Source organism: Budorcas taxicolor, chromosome 25 (assembly GCF_023091745.1).
Source record: "Budorcas taxicolor isolate Tak-1 chromosome 25, Takin1.1, whole genome shotgun sequence".
Classification (NCBI taxonomy): domain Eukaryota; kingdom Metazoa; phylum Chordata; class Mammalia; order Artiodactyla; family Bovidae; genus Budorcas; species Budorcas taxicolor.
The window spans coordinates 49,659,439-49,679,011 of record NC_068934.1 but is presented as its reverse complement, the minus strand read 5'-3'; the positions used below and the strand labels follow the sequence as shown (position 1 = coordinate 49,679,011).

General features: G+C 53.5%; 1 protein-coding gene across 1 annotated transcript in view; it reads left to right on the top strand.

Moving 5' to 3' along the window:
* The window catches only part of KCNQ1 (potassium voltage-gated channel subfamily Q member 1), a 377,490-nt gene that overhangs the window by 173,742 nt on the left and 184,175 nt on the right, over positions 1-19,573 (top strand). The window contains exon 11 of the mRNA XM_052662163.1: positions 13,283-13,403. Within this exon, the coding sequence (XP_052518123.1) occupies positions 13,283-13,403 (121 nt within the window). The remainder of the gene's footprint in view (positions 1-13,282; positions 13,404-19,573) is intronic.

The window sequence follows — 19,573 nt, the reverse complement described above, 5'->3', positions numbered from 1 at the left end:
TAAGTGTGTATATAGTAATTCTAAACAACAGATTATTTTCCCTTCTCAGGAGTTATTTTTCATTGTTGTGAACATAACTGTTTAGTGACTTCTTGGCTGTTTTTTTCAGCATCTGTATTCTTTGCCATGTGTGGTCTCTAAGGTCACTGTTCTTGTGTTCAGCTGGTGTTTTGACAGAGATTTCCTTGAGTGCCGGAGTCAGAAGAGGAAGGAGGGGAAGAGTAAAAACAAAACAATTCTCCCAACCTTTGCAGTTTAGCTCTGTGCTGGGACAAGCTGTCAAGACTTGGTCAGGCTGTTTACAACTCTGCCTCAGCCTTCATTTCCTGCTTGAGGTGGGCACAGAGACCAGCCAGAAATGGAAGCTTGGTGTGTTCTCAGGACTTTTTTGAGCATGCATTCTGCCCTGGGCAGGCTCTTGGCTTTCTCAACTCTTCAGGATTACATCAGCATCTAAATGGCTTGATCTCCGAAAGCAACGTCCCCCAGCTTTTCCTCCCAGGCTCCCAGTGCCCTAGTCACTGAACTAGCAGCTTGCGTATGCCTTACCTGTAATCCTGTCCCCAGCTGGCTGTGATTTGCTTGATTCCCTCACAGTGTTGTCTAAGAATCTGAAACATTTTTCATTTGAGTTCTCTTGTGGAGGAAATAAAGGCAAGCACTCTCTGGAAGCCTCCAGACAATACAGAACAGATACAATTGCTGGAGGGTAAGATCAACTCTGCTCCCTCTAGAACCAAGGGCTCAGGTCCCACACTTGGAACGTGGATGGCCATCTTCAAGCCTGCTAATGAGTGGGGGACCAGGGGTGCTGCCAAGACAAGTGAAAATGCCACAGGGGGTTCATTTCTTAATTGCCTGTTTCTTGGTTGGCTCTTCACCTGGGTGCTATAAACATTTGACTGCTTTCTAGAGTTCTGACAAAGTGGATTCTGACAGGTTTCTGGGAAGGAAAGTCTCCTCAGAGGTACTTGTCTATTTTTGCTGAGGTCACTCACTTCCCTAATACGTTGGGACTGGGCATTGTGAGCCTCAGCTCCTGACTCTTCCGCTAGAGTCTCGCAGTGGTGGGCAGGTGGCTGCCGTGCTGTTGGATTTTGGTTCGTTTCTCAATTCACAGGTAACGTGAAGTAGGGAGCACTGTTCTGCTCCCTACTGCGGCTAAAGGCATGAGTTGAGTGTGGTTTTATTTGCACTCCTTTCTGGTCTCACGCTTCGGGGGAGGAGAAGTAGCGAGATGTGAAACCAGACACAAGAGGAGCGGCATTCTGTTTTTCACTAAACTGACTGGAAACCTTTAAAAAGGACACCTCCTCCCCATGCCTGTGTCCATCAGCAGGCCTGGGCAACTTCCCGAACTTTGAGCGCTCTTTGCCTTCACACCTCCCTGCTCAAAGCTGCCTCCACTTCTCTCAGTTGTTGCCTTCCACTCTTCACCAGTCTGTGGCCACTTGTCCGCCTCTCCTCCATACGGCACATTGCAGTCCAGGGGAGAGGCAGACCGTGCCACTCTGCTGCTGAAAGTGCAGCTTCCTGTCCGTCTCAGGTCGGTTTCCGTGCGTCCCGAGTGTACCCTGGGAATGCCTGCTGAGGGAGAGCTCCATGTCGGGCAGCTGGGAAGCCACAGAGAACACTTCTCAGAGTTGCTCCACCAGCTGCTCAAGAAGCTTAGGGTGTTTATCTCTCACTGCTGAAAGCTACCCCTCGGGGGTTCATTGTGCGTCACTCCTGGCCTGCCCTGTGTGTGGCTCAGCGGGCCCCCGAGGTCAGAGATAGCGCTCAGAAAAGCATCTGGCAGGCCCGCGTTAGGGGCCTTTGGTGCTGATGGAACGTGAGTGCTGAGGGTACACAGTGAGGCCCCCGTGCTGCCTTTGTGTCCTTGAGAACAAGGATCATGTGCTCTTTACCTCCGTGTCCCTGATGCCTGCCATACGCCAGGGTCTCCGAGATTTGCTAAGCTGACCGACCCAGCTGGGGTCCTGTCTCCCACAGCCGGTTGATACTAGCCTTGTGGCCCTCTGCCCTCTGCTGTGGGCTGTTTCCTCTGCAAGCGCCGTCCTTGTACTTCCACGTTTTGTTTTGTTTTTTCTTTCTTTTCTGATTATTGGAAATTTCCTCATATTCGACCAGTTTGACTCCTGGGCCCATGAAGAGGCTAGCAGCACTGGAATGGGGCCTGGGGGGGGCCCCACCAGATCGAGGCCACCATGTCTTTTCATGAAGTGGTGTTTGTGCAAACTAGGTGGGGGCTGTGTCAGAGCTGAGAGTTCTCTGCAGGGCTCCGTGCCGTCTCCCTGCCTCCAGTACTCCTGCAACCAGCAGGGACCCGGGGGGGTGAGGGGGGAGCCAGGCTGCGTCGATTATCTTTGACATCAATTGTTAATATAATTTTGACGTTAAGCCTCCCCCTTACCAGCTCTGGGGTAGCTCTGTGTCCAGGCTCCGGTGTGGGGAGCTGTGGGGAGCCTCTCAGCCCTGGATCTGGCCTGGCTGGGAGGCGGCCTGGGAAGGGACCTGTGTTTCTCAAGCCCGCACCCTCGGGGCCTGGGGGTGGGGCCCAAGCAGATGTCTGGATTTGGTAGCCAGGGCCTGGAGCCGGATGCTGAGAACGAGGCCTGCAACTCATTTCCCCATTAAACATTCTGAGAACATCTGCACCGGTTTCCAAGGCTTCTCCCTCACTAATTGCTTTGATTATTGTGTGAAGTTAAGAACTGGCACGTTTCCGCGATGTTGTGATGAAGGTGAAAAGATCGCTCTTAATTAGATTAAAAACATTTTTTTCTTCCTCTGTAATTTTGCCTTGAAAATCAAGGCCATTTTTTTGTTTTCTTCATCCAAAGACCTCCAGAAACTTTCCTCCCCACCTCTCCAGAGGTTTCTTGGGAATGTCCTGTGAGCTCAACTCTTGGAGAAGACAGTGCTTAACCCAGATTCCATTGTATATTAACGTTTCCCGGGGCTGCTCTTGCTGCCGGGAACCATCCCCGGGAACTGTGTCTTAGGAGACGTGGACGGCGACTTCCCGGAGCACAGAGACCCCGGAGGGTTGCCCGAGTCGTGTGGGTGGCTTTGTTGCTCCCCTTCCATTTCCTGTGCTCTCTAGGGGTTGACCCTGTCCTGGCTCTGTTGCCACGTGTGCTCCTGAGCACCCCCGCTTTTTGGACCCCACCCTTAGTCCTGCAGAGCCATTTTCCTTCTCTCAGATTTGTGTGTGCTGAGGCCTGTGCACCAGTGCAGAGGTGGGCGCTAGGGACCAGGGTTCTCCGTGCCCTCACTTCTGGGACTAGAGAAGGCCAGTGTCCTCCCCAGCGTTGGTCACATGTGACTCTCCACATCATGGTCATGCTCATGTCCAATCTAGGCTGCACGCCTTTGACCGACGTGAGATCCATCTCGTTCCACAGTTCCCTTTAAACAACCGTGCCGCAGCACCACCAGCCTCTGGCTTTAGGGAGCCACCTTCTGACAACCCCCTGGGCCATCACGGAGGGAGCTCCTTCCCACCTGCTTTTGTTCCTCTGCCCTGTGACCCCCAAACCACACTGAGGGGAGTGTGAATAACCCAGCTCCTGCGTGACCCTCACTGCTCACACCCACCCCCTTGGGCTCAAGCCTCACCCCCAAGTTTGTCGCACACATTCCGAAAGATTCTCTTGGTAACAAACAATGGAACCCCAAGTCCATCTAGCTGAAACACAAGAGAGGACATGGTTTGGCTCGCACAACTGGACCCAGCTGTTTCAGGCACAGCTGGACCGGGGGCTGGGGTGATCTCGTGTGCTCGCTCACTCTCCCCCTTTCCTGTGCTCTCCCCTCGGCCTCCCTGTTCCTTCTGCCCCCCCCTCCCCTCCCCATTGCCCCTGGGATGGCCGTGTCCTCAGGCAGCCACTTTCTGAAGGGGGCAAGATGGCTACCAGCTCAGTAAGCCAGCCCAAAGAGGTCACCACTTTGCCCATCACATTTGCCAGAGTCTGGGGCCAGGCTCTCAACAGCCCCCAATGGGGTATGAGCCATCTTTGGACCTGCCTCTGTGCCTCCTAAGGCCAAGGCCTGGGCCACAGGCCCTCTCTGGGGATGACCAGTAGGTACCTGTATCCTGTGGCCTCAGGAACAGGGAAGGAGCAGCCCACCCTCCCCCAAGGAAGATTTGAGAAGCTGTTCCCAGAAACCAGGCCTAGCTGCTGGACAGGCACAAACAACAGGTGTCCACTCAAGCAAGGTATTTTCCTAAGCGGAACTGGGTGCCAGCTGTGAATATACATTTTCACTCCACTCTCTGCCCTGTTCCTGGCAGCTGTTGTGGGAATGGCTTTTACTTTCTGTCCGTGTCCCTTACTTCTCGCCTCTGAGTGGAGACACAGGTGGTGACGCGGCAATGCTGGCTTGTGGTCTGTGAGCCAGGCATGAGCAGCTGGCACAGACCCGGGGCCTCAGCTCAGCAATGTCACGCAGGGTCTGGCTGCAGCTGTCCGGATGCCCTGGGGAGGGGGGTTCTTGTTCACAGTGCAGGATCTGCAGGGCTTTGGCAAACTTGCCAAGAGCGGGTGGACTTTTGGGGCAGGCGGGGGGAGAGGTTGAGGCAGGCAGGTGGGAAGGGGCTTTGACTTGGGAAGGACAGGGGCAGCTTGTTTGTCCTTGTGGAGAGAACTGGCTCAGGGAACATGCCTGTGCCAGGCCCTGGAGGGGTATGGGGGGGAGGTGGAAGGCAAGGTGCCGTGCCAAGGAACTGGCAGAACTGTGGTCCCAGCACACATAAGCCTCATACCCATCCAGAAGAGGGGGCAGCCTTAAGAGCCTTGGAAGGCCCTGTGAAAGGCTCAGTAGGATTTTAATTAGTCACCAGGGGGAGAACCAGGTGAAGGCCCAGACACCAGAGGGACTCTCCTGAGGACAGGGGGCAGTGGGGAGGGCCTGGGGCCTTACGGCAGGTCTGACTTGGTGCTGAAGTCCTGGCCTGGTCTGTGTGGTCCAGAGCATCATTTTTAGCCTTTTAAACTGGTTTGGTCATCAAGAGATGCGAATCAGAGCTGCAGTCCTGCAGCGCTGCTGTGACAAATGAGGCCACAACTGGAGAAGAAAGAGACAGGAATTCCCTTCCTGCATCGTGTAGAAGCCAAGTGTGCTCCAGTGTTGGGGATCAGCTGGACTTCCTGTGAGAGTGAGGGACTGGACCAGGCAGAGGCTGGATGGAAAAAGCCAGAGGAAGTGAGACCAGGTGCTCCCGGGAACAGAAGGTTGGGGAGATACCTGTGGTAGGTGGAGAGCTCTGTTTGGGCACCTGGGCAGTTCCAGGTCAGGTGGAAGGATGAAGGGTGCTCGCACATATTCTGATGTAACTCCAGGACGGGTGTGCAGGGCTGTGGGCTGGGGCAAAGTACAGACAGGGGTGACTTCCATAAAATACTGTTTCCTGACTTGAGAAAGTTATCATCCAGGATAGAAAACGTGAACACCGTAAGGGAAGAAATGAAAATCATCCAGTCTCTTCTCCCTAAAGACAAACAGTACTTTGATCAATTTCCTTCCAGTCTTTTTTTGGTGCCCATATTTTTTTAAAGAAAATTCAAGTCCCCCTACGAAGCAGACCCACTGGCTAGAAGGGAAGATGCTGTGTTGTTTGGTTTCTGTTCTCTGGAGAGAGGGTGAGACTTGGCAGCCGGTGTCGCCAGCTGTGGTAGTCGCCACGCCAGAGGCTGCGTTCGCCATCCCAGACCTCCCATTTTCCTAGAAAACAAAATTGTTTTGTTCTGCCTTGAAAACTTAGGCCCAGATTCTGGCCTTGACAAGGCGAGAGCAGCCAAGGATTGGAGCACTGAGCACTGGGACTGTCCCATGAAAGTGTGACTCCAGTGTTGCCGGGACACAGGGCTCTTTCCCCCAAGGCCTGGCACTCTGGAGGGCTCACCTGGCATAGCTCTGATGCCCTCCTAGGGGCCTGGGTGTCCACACGGGTTGCTGAGTCCACCACGGGCTCAGCCTGCTCTGCAGTTGCAAGGCCAGGGCTGTTGGTTTTCTCACATCTTTGCAAAACACCAGCCACAGTCTCCTTGAAGTTGGGGATGAGAAGCCAGGTTTCTTGGGACACAGCACTTACCCCAAACCTTGGCCCGAAGGGGCAGTATGCCACTGTGTCTGCCAAGGATACAAATCCACCCCCCAACCCCGCCACACTCCCTGTACCTTCTTGCAGGAGCCTGACCAGGCTGGGACTACAGGTGGGAAATGGGGGAGGGGTTTGTGGCCCGGACTGCTGCCTGCCTGTGACAGGGGAGGCTGACCCCACATCTGACATAGGAGTGGGCAAAAAAGTGCCATTCCTGTCGATTGGGAAAAACCAAAATGTGGAGCCCCTTTTTTGCCCCTTGCTGTGGGGGACCCATATGCTGCTCTCAGGATAAAACCAAGCATAGCACATTCTCCTCTGGCGGGTGCACGCCCTGACTGCTCTGATGAGCCAAGTGACATGCAGTTAAGTCTCCTGAAACACCAGGAATGGGCCTCTGTCAGGGGTCAGGGGGCTCACCCTTGGCCCTGGGGCTTTGGAGATGGCACTTGTCATCTTGGGTGTTTGGAAAGTAGCTCCACTTTCCAGCCACCACTCTGCTGTCCCTTCCTCCTGTGTACAAGTGATGCAGACATGAAAATATGTATTTGTGCTCATTTTTCCTTTCCCCCTTTTTTTTTTTTTTGAGAGAACATTTGAATCCTGGATGAAGTTCTAGCTCTGTCATTTGATAACTGAATAATATAACCCAGGGTACTTGAATCTCAGCCCCAAATCTCTAAAATGGGGGCCATAAATGTTCTTGCCAGGTCCCAGACCTGGGAGCCTTTGAATGTGCACGCATTCTTTGAGACTTACCCGTCCCTTTCCTGCGCTCTCTGGGAATGTCACAGGCAAAGAGCCCTTCGCTCGGAGCCCTTCTCCAGGGTGTGACTGAGTGATGTCTGTGCGGCTTCCTGCTGGAAGTGTGCCCTCGCCTCCATGGGCTGTGAGCTCCTTGAGTTTATTTACATCTCTCTGATTGCAGGTCAGGCACAACACCTTTCCACATGCTCACCAGCCATTTGGATTCCTCTTTTGTGATGTGCTTGTCTCTTGTCCTGTTTTTCATTAAGTTGCTAACATTTTTCTGGTCGATGTAGGAATTATCTATGTTCTGTGGATGCTCTCCTATGGTTGGCTTTTTACTCTTAAATACGTTGTCTGATGATTGGTGGTGGTTTGTTGCCAAGTTGCGTGGGACTCTGCGATCCAATGGACTGTAGCCCACCAGGTCCCTCAGTCCACAGCATTTTTCAAGCAAGAATACTACAAGTGGGTGGCCATTTCCTCTTCCAGGGGATCTTCCTGACCCAGGGATCAAACCCACGTTTTCTCTAGCTCTTGCATTGCAAGTGGATTCTTTACCTGCTGACCCATAAGGTCTCAATTTTAATGTAGTTGAATGAATCAATCTTTTCCTTTATGGTTATTGCTGAAGTCTTAGAAAATTCTTCCAAACCCTGAGGTCATGAAGATCTCTTTCTAGATTCAGCCGGAAAGCCTTTATAGTTCTCTCTCCATTCGTTTGTAACTGCCAGGAATGCCACTGATGAACTGTTGATGTATGGTGTGAGGTAAGCGTCCAGTTCAACATTTCCCTTGTGTGAACAGCCAGCTATCCCTGAAGATCCTCGTCCCACCATCTGCAGGCCACCTCTGATACACGAGAAGCATCCGTACGTGTGGGGGCTGTTCCTAGACAGTCAGTCCCGTCCCCTTAGGCCGTCTGTCTCTCTCTGCATCGGCGCCACAGCACCTCAGTGACTGCCGCTTGGTAACAGGCACCGATGTCTAGCACAGCAAGGCCTCTTACCTCATTGTCGTTCAAGAAGCTTGTTGATTCCTGGCCTTTTGTGCTTGCAGTCATTTTAGAACCAGCTTGCCAGGGTTCCAACACAGAAACCATGGGATTTTTATTATGATTTGGGGAGAATCTTCTTAGTATTGTGTTTTCTAATCAATGGAACAAAGCATAGTTCTCCTTTATTTATGTCTTCTTGAATGTCTCTCGTTAAGGCTTTGTAATTTCTCCATAGAATTCTTGTATATCCTTAATTAGATATTAAAGATTTTTTAATTTATAGAGTAGTAAAATAGTACAGAGTCCCGATACACCGCTCACCAGCTTCCCCTAATGTTAGCATCTTATATAACCATGGCACAGTTATCAAAACTAAGAAGTTAACATTGCATCAACACTAGTAGTTAAGCAACAGTGTCATTCATTTATCTGGGTTTTACTAGTTTAACTGCTAATAGCCTTCTTCTGTTCTAAGATCAACCATTACATTTGGTCAGTTCTCCTTAATTTTCTCTGACCCATGACAGCCAATTTCACTTCCTCTTTGTTTTTAATATATCTCCTTAACACTTTTTAGGAATACGAGTCGGGTGTCACGACCCCCGGTTTGGGTTTTACTGCTTTCTCAGGATTAGACTAGGGTTTGGGGGAAGAATGCCATGAAGTGAGGTACTTTTCTCATCATACCATGTCACAGTTCATGACATCAATGTGGTTTTATCACCGGTACTGTTAACCTTGACCCACTTGGTTAAGGTGGTGTCACCCAGCCTCATTTAGCATTTTTCCCTTTCCACAGTCAAGTCATGAGAAGGGAGTCACCATCCGTTCCAGCCCACGCCCAAGGAGTGGGGAGTCACACTCTATCCTGCCAGAATGAACGGCAAAGCACTGGTGAACATATGTGAAAACCACCACAGAAATGAACAGAGATCAGAGGGGAGAGCTTTTGAAGTTTTTCCTGAAAGTTTCACCTACTGATTTTAGCATTCATCCGTGGATCTTGCCTATAGCAAGTAACACTGAGGTGTTCTAGTGGTGATTTTTTTTCCCTCAGTCTTTCTACATTTATTATTTGAAATTCTTCTGTAAGGAAGATGTATACTTCTCTTTCGTATCAGTATGGACTCAGGAATATGTATATTTGAGCTGTAATCTAATCGTTATAGCATTAATATAATTTTGTTGCTCATATTATTGTAGCTTTGGACACTGGATTGAGAGCTCTTTTAGGTAAGTTCCCGTGTCCATTTGACATGCCCTCATCCTTCTCAGTTATTCACTTTTGAGCATTTCTTTCCTTTCTAGCACTAGACAGTACTTTAGACTCATCTTACATGTTCTCTGCCTTAGCCCTAGAATCACCATTCTGTCATGGTCCTGGTTCCTTTTACTGGAGAATATACAGGGTTTAGAAGCCAGGATCTGGGCACCGGACATGCTCACTGCTCTAGCGTTGTCACTGCTTCTGGAGTCTCTCAACGGACAGAGCTAGGAAATACATACATATGAAAGTAACCCACGTGTGCACACACGTCTATATTTATTGGTGTCTGTATCTATGAGTTCATTCTGGTATTTTCTCATTACCGGTTCACTCACCATCCCCCAACTCTGTTACTTTCCTTGCTCCCACCATCTATAAATTTACTTATTCAAGGGTACCCGTAGTGCCCCTTGAGAAACTTACCACCTAGAATACTGTGTTTATGAGTTCAGTTTAACCATGTCCAGTGAAAGATTGTTGCCCCAGGATTCGTAGGCCAGCTCCTCCTTCTGCTTTCCTCACAGCGCTGTGTTGTATTTGCAACACAGAGCTTACTCAGCACAGTCAGCTTTCCATCCTGAATCCTAGAATGGGCTTATTTTGGTAGGGGCTGGGGGTGGCGAGTGGGGGTGGTGTGAACAGTGAAATGTACCCTCGGAGATGCACAAGTCCTATGGGTTTTGACAAATGCCTGGGGTTGTGTGCCCAGCACCACATCAGCATGCGGAGAAGTTCCGCAGCCTGCACGTTCCGGGGTGCAGCTCTTCGGAGGTTCAGTACGCCCCCTGCCCTAAGCACTAGCAGTCCCTGATCTGTTCTCTGTCCCTGTGGTCTTGCCTTTTCCAGAGTGTCATATAAACGATATCATATAAGACATGGCCTTTTGCAGCTGGCTTCTTTCACTACTGAGCCAAATGCATGGGCGGCGCGTTCCCGTTGTCACGTGCGTCGTGAGCCCGTCCCTTCTGGTTGCTGGATGGTACTCCGTCGCACGGATGCGCCACAAACCGTTCACCATCTCACCTACCGGAGCACATCCTAGTTGTCTCCAGGTTTTGGCAACTGTCAGTGAAACTGTTAAGACACGTTTATGTACAAGTTTTTGTGAATGTAAATTTTCAGTTCATTTGAATAACTGGGACAGGGACCAGTGGGTCACGAGACAAACATATGTTTACCATTAAAGGAAACCGCTAAACCCTTTTCCAACGTGGCTGCGCCATTCTGCATTCCCACCAGCAACATGAATAGTTCTAGTTGCTGTGTCTTCATGAGTGTACCCTGTTGTCAGACTTGAATTTCTTCATGTAAAGTGAAAAGTGAGGCTCTAACTTTATTCTTTTCCAAATATCCAAAATTGCTGCCATTTAAAAATTTTAGTCATTTCAGTAAGGGTTTAATGGTAGCTTGTTGTGGATTTAGTTCACATTCCCCTAACAATTACTAATGTTGATTGAACTGGGCATCTCCCCATGAGCTTATTAGTAATCCATTTTTCAAACTGGGTTGAAGAGTTCTTTATACATTCTGGAAAAATGTCCTTGACCAGAGACGTGACATGTTAAACATTTTTTTCAAGTCTATGACTTGTCTTTATATTCTCTTAGCAGTGTCTCTTACAGAGCAAAGGCTTTTAATTTTGATAAAGTCCAGTTTTTCTTTTTTTTCCCTGCTCACAGACTGGGTTTTTGGTTCCATACTTCAACACTCGTTGCCAAATCCAAGGTCCAGAGGTTTTCTCCTATGTTTCCTTGAAGAAACTTTAGCTTTTGTTTTGCTTTAGTTTTTTCAGTAAGATTGAATACAGTACTTTTCACATTTTCATTTTCTGACTGTTGATGACCTACAATGTGAGGCGTAAGTGCTAAATGTATTAAAATGTACACACACACTTACCTTTAGGAGATAGTTATACTACTTTGACAAAGAAAGGGAAATCTTTCTTTTTCAAAAGCAAAAGATAGGTGGTGGTTGTTGCTCAGTTGCTAAGTCATGTCCAACTCTTTATGACCCCAGGGACTGGAGCACGCCAGGCTTCCTTGTCCTTCACTATCTCTTGGAGCTTGCTCAAACTCAGGTCCATTGAGTAGGTGATGCCATCCAACCACCTCATCCTCTATTGTCCCCCTTTTTTCCTGCCCTCAATCTTTCCCACCATTGGGGTCTTTTCCAATGAGTCGGCTCTTTGCATCAGGTGGCCAAAGTATTGGAGCTTCAACTTCAGCATCGGTCCTTCCAATGAATATTCAGGGTTGATTTCCTTTAGGATTGACTGGTTTAATCTCCTTGCTTTCCAGGGGACTCTCGAGTCTTCTCCAGCACCACAGTTCGAAAGCACCAATTCTTCAGCTCTTGTTATTTATGGTCCAAGTCTCACATCTGTACATGACTCCTGGAAAAACCATAGCTTTGCCTATACAGATCTTTGTCAGCAAAGTGATGTCTCTGCTTTTTAATGTGTTATAGGTATAGCTCCAAAATCATAAAAAAATTTCCTATGACAAAGCCATAATTAAGGTTAAAACACTGAAGACAGACTGGGGAAGGTATTTGTACCCCAAATGACAAAGGGTTAATTATCTCTAACATATTAAAATTTTCCTACAAACTGACGAACAAACATGAGTGAAGGATACGAACAGATAATTCCACAAGAGGAAAACCAAATAGCCTCAGAGCCACAAAAGGCAGTCAACGTAGAAGGAAAAACAGCACGCCAGTCTTCGTCTGTATTTGGTGGGCCCCAAAAAGACTGCCAAAGGCTGGTGCCAGCATGGATGTGGGGAGACTGCCATGTTTGCACACTACTGGTAGAGCCTGATACAACCTCTGGGGAAAACAATTCAGCAACATCTATTAAAATTACCAAGGAAACGCCCTCTCACCTGCCTTGATGTGTCAGGTTTCCATAAAGATGGATGGTGCATCATTGTCTTAAAGTAGAGGCTTAAAGCTCATGGAATCAGATGTCCATCAAACATGGACTGGCTGAGTGAACTGGCAGATCTAAGCTACAGACTGTGGTGCATCTACTAAAGACTTACGCCCATGCCTACATAGCTGTAGAAAAATGAGATGGGCACGCTGCAGAGTGACAGGAACAAAGAGGCAGGAACATCATGTGTGTGTAAATGCAAGTCCCACCAGGTGCCAGCTGCTCTGATGAGCAGAGAGGGATGAGCTCAGTATCTAGTTGGTGGTTAACACTGATAAGCTCAGGGGGAGGAAGGGCTTTGACTTGCCTCACTTTTTACAAGTACTTATTTTACAATACAAACTTGCAATGAAAAAAAACGTTCCAGATTGCAAATCCGGGGACTGACAGGTACTCTTAGTCAGCCCTGAGGGCCAGGGCCAGCGCCAGCCCACTGCAGGTGGGCCCGGGAATCTGAATGCCAACACGGGCTGTTGACTGGTTCCTGTGCCTCCCTCAGGGTGCAGGCAGTGGGCGCGAGGGGCCAGGAGCTCTGTGGCTTCCCCACACCCGGCCTCCGACTCTTCGTGAGCCGGAGTCCTACTGCCCTGGGTCTGTGCACACGACCGTGGACAGTGATGGGAATCAGCGTCTTACCAAATCTGTGCCTGTTGGCTGTTCTCGATCCTAACGTCCGGTGTGAACCTGAGGAGAGGCCCGGACGCCTGAGCTCAGCCTGGCCACACTCCTCACTCTGAGGCGATGTGGCGCTTGATAAGTCACTCAGTCGTGGCTGACTCTCTGTGACCCCGTGGACTGTAGCCCATCAGGCTCCTCTGTCCAGAGACTTCTCCAGGCAAGAACACTGGGTGGGCTGCCATTCCCTGCTCCAGGGGATCTTCTGGACCCAAGGATCAAACCTGCACCTCTCACATCTCCTGTACTTGCACTGACACTCGAGTTCCCTACCTGGAGCACCACCTGGGAAGCCCTTCCCGCTGGCTCACAGCTGCACCTTGGCCACTGAGGGCTCAGGCCTGTGGGGGCCATCGTGAACCTAGCCAATCCCCATGCCGAGACTTCTTACGTCGCCTCCACTCCTACCCGGTGCTGTGAGTGGGTCTCTTGCCTGCTTGTGGGAAGGCTCCGGGGGTTTGAGGAAGGCAGGTCTGAATTGGCATCTAAGCTCTGAGCAGCCCTGGGCCCCTCTGCGATCATGCCTAACACGCTGCCCCGCATCTTTCCCAACAGTGAAAAAGAGTCCCACGCTGCTGGAAGTGAGCACAGCCCATTTCATGAGAACCAACAGCTTTGCTGAGGACCTGGACCTGGATGGGGAGGCGCTGCTGACCCCCATCACCCACGTGTCACAGTGAGTGCCCGCTCACCCAGGGGTGATGAGCGGAAAGGACGTGGGGCTCAAAGGGGCGGCCTTGGTGCTGCACCAGGGCTCAGGTCTGTTAGCCCAGTGCCCACCACTCACTGCCTGCCCCTCAGCAACTGAGGGCCACTGACCCCCAGGGGCTAGACCCCGCGCTGGGGCACCTGGCGGGGATATAGCAAGGGCATTTCCCACCGAGTTAGGGAACACGATTCTCTTGTTGTGACTTATGGAAAATCAGACAGATCATTTTCCACTTGCTTCCGTGCTCTGAGCATCTGAGAAGATTGTTTTTCTCTCTCTGAGCCCCCTCCCCTGCCCCCTAAAAGAGAGACGACTTTGTTTTCCGCATTTCCCCGTGGAACCCTGGCCAAGCCACGGGGCAGATGCTGCGGCTGTCCTCAGGGGCTCCTTCAGGTGGAGGAAATGGCTGATTCTCCACGCCTTCCAGTTGGCCTGCCCCCGAGGCACAGCTGGCCTGGGACGCCTGCCCGTCCTCCCCCGCCGACACGGTATCCCCAGGCCAATCCCCGGGGCTCAGCCGTGGTGTGATTCCCCTGCGACGTGACTGTGTGCTCCCCCTGCGACGTGACTGTGTGCTCCCAGCTAGGGCACCCCGCGCACAGTGACAGCCTGTGCTGGGGCAGCGGGACACTCGGGCCGTCCTGACTGTCGCCCCACTGGGGATTCCCCTGGAGACGTCCGTCTGTGTCAGGATGTCCGCACGGTGCTCACAGTCCTTCCGAGAGTCACTTGCTGGCCTTCTTTTCCTTCTCTCCTTGGAGTCGGTGGAGTGTGTTTTGGTTCTCCGGACTCGGGGTCTCCAGGTCATCCTAATCGTGTGTCTCTCTGTCGAGGTGAGGCCCCAGGCTGGCTGCCTTTGCTACTGCCAGGTGTGGCCTTTGCCTCGCAGGTGACTAAGAAAGTCAGGACCCCAACCGCAGGGCCTCCTGGCTGCTCTGTAGCCCGAGGGCTGGCCGGGCTGGGGAGCCTGTATGGAGGTGGTACCGTGATCTGACAGGCACCCCCAGGCTCACAAGGAGCTTGACAGCACCTGTGGATGGCAGGGCACACAGAGAAAGCATGCTCAGGCGCAGTGAGAGCCACACAGGGGGCTGGAAAGCAGGGGTTACTCGTCCTCGTGGACTCGGCACTGGAGCAAGCTTCCAGGCCACCCCTGAGAGGAGGGCTCTGAACTCTGGGCCCATCCGGGAGATGACCCAAGAGGCTCACTTGGTAAGTGAGCAAGGGCAGAGAGGCAGGACTCATGCTGGGAACCAGGGGCTCCGGGCAGATGCAGGTCGGTGGCATTCCAAGGCAGGATGCCAGCTTACCCCTCTGGCTGAGGCCTGTAGCGAATCTGGGGCACAGGAGACCCCAGAGTGTCTGGTGAAAGTCAGGGTTTTGTGGCTGGTGTTTGGAGCACAGGCAGCAGGGCCTGCTTAAAGCAGGGATGGCCAAGAGCCTGCTGGGACCCGGCACCCTCACTGCACTGCTTGGCGGCCCCTCCTCGTCCTCCTGGCATTCTCTTCCTATCAGAGCTCGCCTTTCCTCCCCTTTCAACTGTGGCCCAGCCCCACAAGGCACCCACAAGGCGTCACACCCTGGGTGGACGGGGTGGTCACCCATCATCCGTCCAGCTGGGCAATCTTCACCAGCCCCTGGGGCCCTGTGAGGCCGCTGCAGGGAGGCCCAGGGCGAGAGTGGTGGAATCGGGGAGCTGAGGTGACCTAAACCCAGGCTCACGGCTGCCTCGCCTAGTCGCCCCTTTCGAAGAGAGGTCCATGTTAATCGGTATCTCAGGTACAAGGTTTCCGGGGGGGGCGAGAGGTGGTCCACCTGTGCGGGGAGCCCCAGGAAGCAACTCAAGCTGGTGGGGCTGCACAGTCAGAGGAGCCTGGCCATGCCTTGTCTTCTTTCCTCCAAGACAGAGGCCATCTGACCTGACAGCCCCAAGCTCTCTGCCTGCCATGGGCCTGGGGCACAAGCAGCCAGAGCGCCTGAGGTGGTCAGTCTGTTGGTTATGGGAGAAGGAGCTCCCTCCAGTGCTGGCTGGACCTCGGCCATCCTTCCCCGGGAGGGAGGGGCCTCACCCCGGAACCTATGAAGGCCTTTCCTAGTACCGACGCTGCAGAGGAGCCAGGGGAAGGCAGGTGCTGGACTGAGGGGTCTGCAGTGAAGGCTGGGCTGAAAAGACCCGAGTGCAGCAGAAAGGCCTCCTCCAGGCCCCGTGGTCTGGTCAAGGACGAGGCAGCAGAGACTCTGCATGTCCCTGTCCGCAAGGGTCAGGGTCCTGCCCACAGGAGCCCAGGGAAGGTGGGGCACAGTGCAGGAGGCGGCAGTGGGACTTTAGACCCTAGGTGCCCCCGGGGATAAGGGCTGGGCCAAGGCGCCACCCTACTATGGCAGGGGAAGGAGGCAGCAGTGATGGGCACCGCATTCACTCCGGGCTGCGGCAGCCTGCAGGGCAGTGGGGGGAAGATGGCCAGGCCTCGGTGTCCACGCCGGACCGCATTCCTCTGCATCCCGCATCGCCTGCCTGCTGATTGATGCCCCTAATTAAACTCAGCTCCAGCGGCTTGGGGACCCGTCTCAGCTCCTGCAGGCAGCTCCGCCCCATGGACTCCATGCAGGGGAGAGAGTCCATGCACACCCTGGACTGTGTGCAAAGGACTGGGGATACGCACAGGGGTCTCACTGGAGCCAGAGTGGGTGGGAGGCAGTTACTGAAAAACAGATCCATTTTTCTTCAGCATTTGACTGAATGTTAAATGTATTACCATGTTGGGACAGTTCCAGACTTCAAATTAAAAGCATAAATAAAGACACATTTTGTTTCCATCTCAAGCTCTCCCCACCCGCGGGGCCCCAGGGAGGTGAGGTCACTGCAGCCTTGATTACGGGATGGTCCCTGGGGCTGGGCGAAGCTCCTCTTTCCGGGGCCTTATGGCCATTGGTGGAGCAAGGGGTCAGGGAACTGGGGGTCAGTGAGACAGCCTGGTGCAACCTAGGGAGTTGTCAGTGAGCTGGGGTCAGGGTCCAGCGGGCTGGGGAGAGTGGCTCTGGCCACGCAAGCCCACTCGCAGCTCTGGATAGCCGGGCCACAGGCTGACCCACATCTCTCAGGCAGATGCAAGGGAGCTCGTGTGCCCTTGGGCCCCCACCACCCCGAGCCTTGCCATGAGGCTGCCAGGGCACAAGTGTGAGGTAGGAGACAAGCCGTCTAGGGCAGGGGGTAGGGGGCAGGTGGCAGGGAAACCCTGCCAGGGGCTCTTGCCCACCGCGGGGAGGGCCACCCGTGTCCATCCCTGTGCCTCGCACACGGCATCCCACCTGGAACATCCCTGTCACTCAGCAGCAGCCATCAGATTCCTGCTCATTTCTCCAGCATCCTCACAGGCCCCCTCCCTTCAAGGAGGCCCAGGACGCCCCCAGGCCAGGCTGCCACAGCCTCCTCCAGCCCCTGAGGCCCTCTGTATCGGCCCCCTGAACCCTTGTTCGGGGCCTGGGTCTCTTCCGGGGCACCTGCCTACCAGGACCCTCGTGTGTGGCTCCCCCAGGCCTCTCCCTGTCTGGCGCCCCTCAAGCCCTAGGCTGGAAGAGCTCTGGGACCATGGCTCCCACCCCAAAGCAGACCAGGCCCCCCAGCCAGGGCCCAGCCAGCACCTCCCAAGGAAGAAATGACACAGGGGCTGCGGGCGCCTCAGTGCTGCTGGCATGCAGGGCCAGGGTAGCTGGGTCAGAACCGGCCTCGGGTCAGCATCTGTGGCTCTGGGCTCCAAGGCTGTGTGTTGGGAAGTCCTCCCCACAGCTGCCGAGTCAGCCAGGACTGGCCTAGCATTGACACCCACCCCAGTGGTTGCACGTGGATGCCCAGGGCAGGTGGTTCCAGAGCCAGACCCTCTGTGTGCACACCAGTCTCTGGTCTTCCGGAAGGGCCCCTCCTCTCTCCTGTCACGGCCTCCCGGATAGGCAGGACCCAGCTCTCTCTAACCAGCCACCCCTCTGTCCTGCTCTGCAAGGGGAGAGTCTGTACACCAAGACAAGCATGGGGAAGGCCAAGAACCTTCTAGGGAAGAAAGGCAGAGGGAAGGCGGGGCCGAGGCTGGGGCCCCACCGAACACCCGCCAGGTGACCACGAGTGCAGACACACGCGCACACGCCCGGCGAGCACGGACTCGCAGGCCTCCTGCGGCATGACAGCCTAGAGATCCTTGAGCAAAACCAGCCCTGCGTGCGTTAATTAGAATTTCCATGTCTTCAACTTTCTCCTGGACCCTGCAGAACCTCACGCCAAAACGTTCAAGTTTCTCTTTTCCAGCGAGGCCGCTGTGGCCTGGCTTTCATCCACATCACTGCTAGCGTCTCCTGAAATCTGCGTTTGTCAGCGAGGCCAGGGCCAGCCCCATGCCTCCTGGAAACAAGGGCAAATGTCACGAGGCTTGGTCCCATGCTCTGCTCCCTGGACCAGGGTGCGAGCTCTGTTGGCGGTACCAGGTTTGCCTGGGGCATTTCAGAGACACTCAGGGCCCACCGCAGCCCACGCCCATGGACCCCGCAGGCGCCAGGCACGGCGCCTCTGTGAACGCCCGAGCCCCTTGCTCTGGTTCTCACCCTGCAAACCTTGGTGGGAAAGGACTGACAGGCCTTGCTGGGGCCAGCGTCCAGGGGGATAAAGGAGGGGGCTTGCCAGGAACAGATGAGGCTAGTTTGTCTTTCCAGACCAGTGTCCTCTTGCTGGAGCTCCAGACCACCTCTGTCTGCACGAGGTGCCAAGGAAGCCCCATGGGAGCCCGCCCGGGAGGGCTGTACGAAGCTGCATGAGTCACAGGCTCCCCGTCAGAGCCTCACAGCCCCGGCCAGGCGCAAAGCCGTCTCCAAAATGCACGGGGGGATTAAATGTTCTCCTAATTAAATTACAAGCGAGGCGGAGTGGCTCAGTGGGAACAACGAGGGACTGGAGATCGGATGCCCTTCATCTGGCGCCCAGCCGGTCCTGGCCCAGCTGTGGGCCGGCCCCCAAGCCCCCCAACCTCTGGGAGCCTCACTTCCTTTGTGAGCATGAGAGGAGGGTGCAGCCCATCCGCTGGGGCTGGCTACCCTGGGGAGTGGGACCATGGTCTGGGAGGAAGGCCCAGAGGCAAGCAAGGGTACTTCTTACTGCCTTGGGCGCCATCGATAACCCCAGGCCCTGGCACACTCAGGGCCCGCTCGGCTATCTCTGCAACGCAGGTCCACAGCAAGGGCGGCATGGACCATGGGCAGTGTTAAGGAGGGTGTTAAGAGAAAGCCCACACCCTACAGGCGGCAGGAGGAGAGGACTTCACAAATGGCACTGGTGTTGATGGAGAGGTTTCTTTGACTGTCAGGGAGTCCCACACAGCTCCCTCCTATGCTTTGCTTGAACCTAGAAGGGGAGACTGAGTCCCAGGGCAGCCTGACCAGGAAGCCTGAGGTGGGGATCCCTTTGAGCCAGGAGTGGGAGGAGTTTGGGGCAGACCCAGCCCCTCTGCAGGCCTGCACTGTCCATCTCTCAAGTTAAAAGGCTTGTCCTTATATAGAGGACATTGTTTTCAACTTTTTAGTTGAAGTATGACGTACACAGATCTCAAGGGTACTGTCTTGTGCGTTTTCACTCCCTAGGACATATGACACCAGCCCCCAAGTGAGGCAGCAGAACCTTGCAGAAGCCCCTAGGTTCCACCTTCTGTCACTAACACCCAAGCGTATGCAAGTCCCGGCTTCCAGCAACAGGACCCAGCTTTGCCTGTTCTTGAACTTTCTAGTAATAGACTCCTACAGTGCACACACGTATGTCCGACTCCCTGTGAGCTGCACAGTGTGGCTGAAGAGAGCAGGGCCTCCCTCTCCCCTGGCTGGCTGGCACCCTGCTGTGTGAAGGGCCTACACCTCCTTTATCCATTCTCCTCTGACGGCCACTTGGACCATTTCCAGTACAGAGTTGTTATCATCATTGCTAAGAATATTCTGTCTAGGCTCTTTGGGGAACGCGTGGGCTGCTTTCTGGTGAGTGTATTGCCAGGTCATCGGATGAGCTTGTTGACTTTGAGTACACACTGCCTCACAGCTGCCCAAAGTGGGCATACGTTTCCACTGCCGCCAGTGGCAGCAGGGCACTCTGGCTGCTCCATATCCTAACA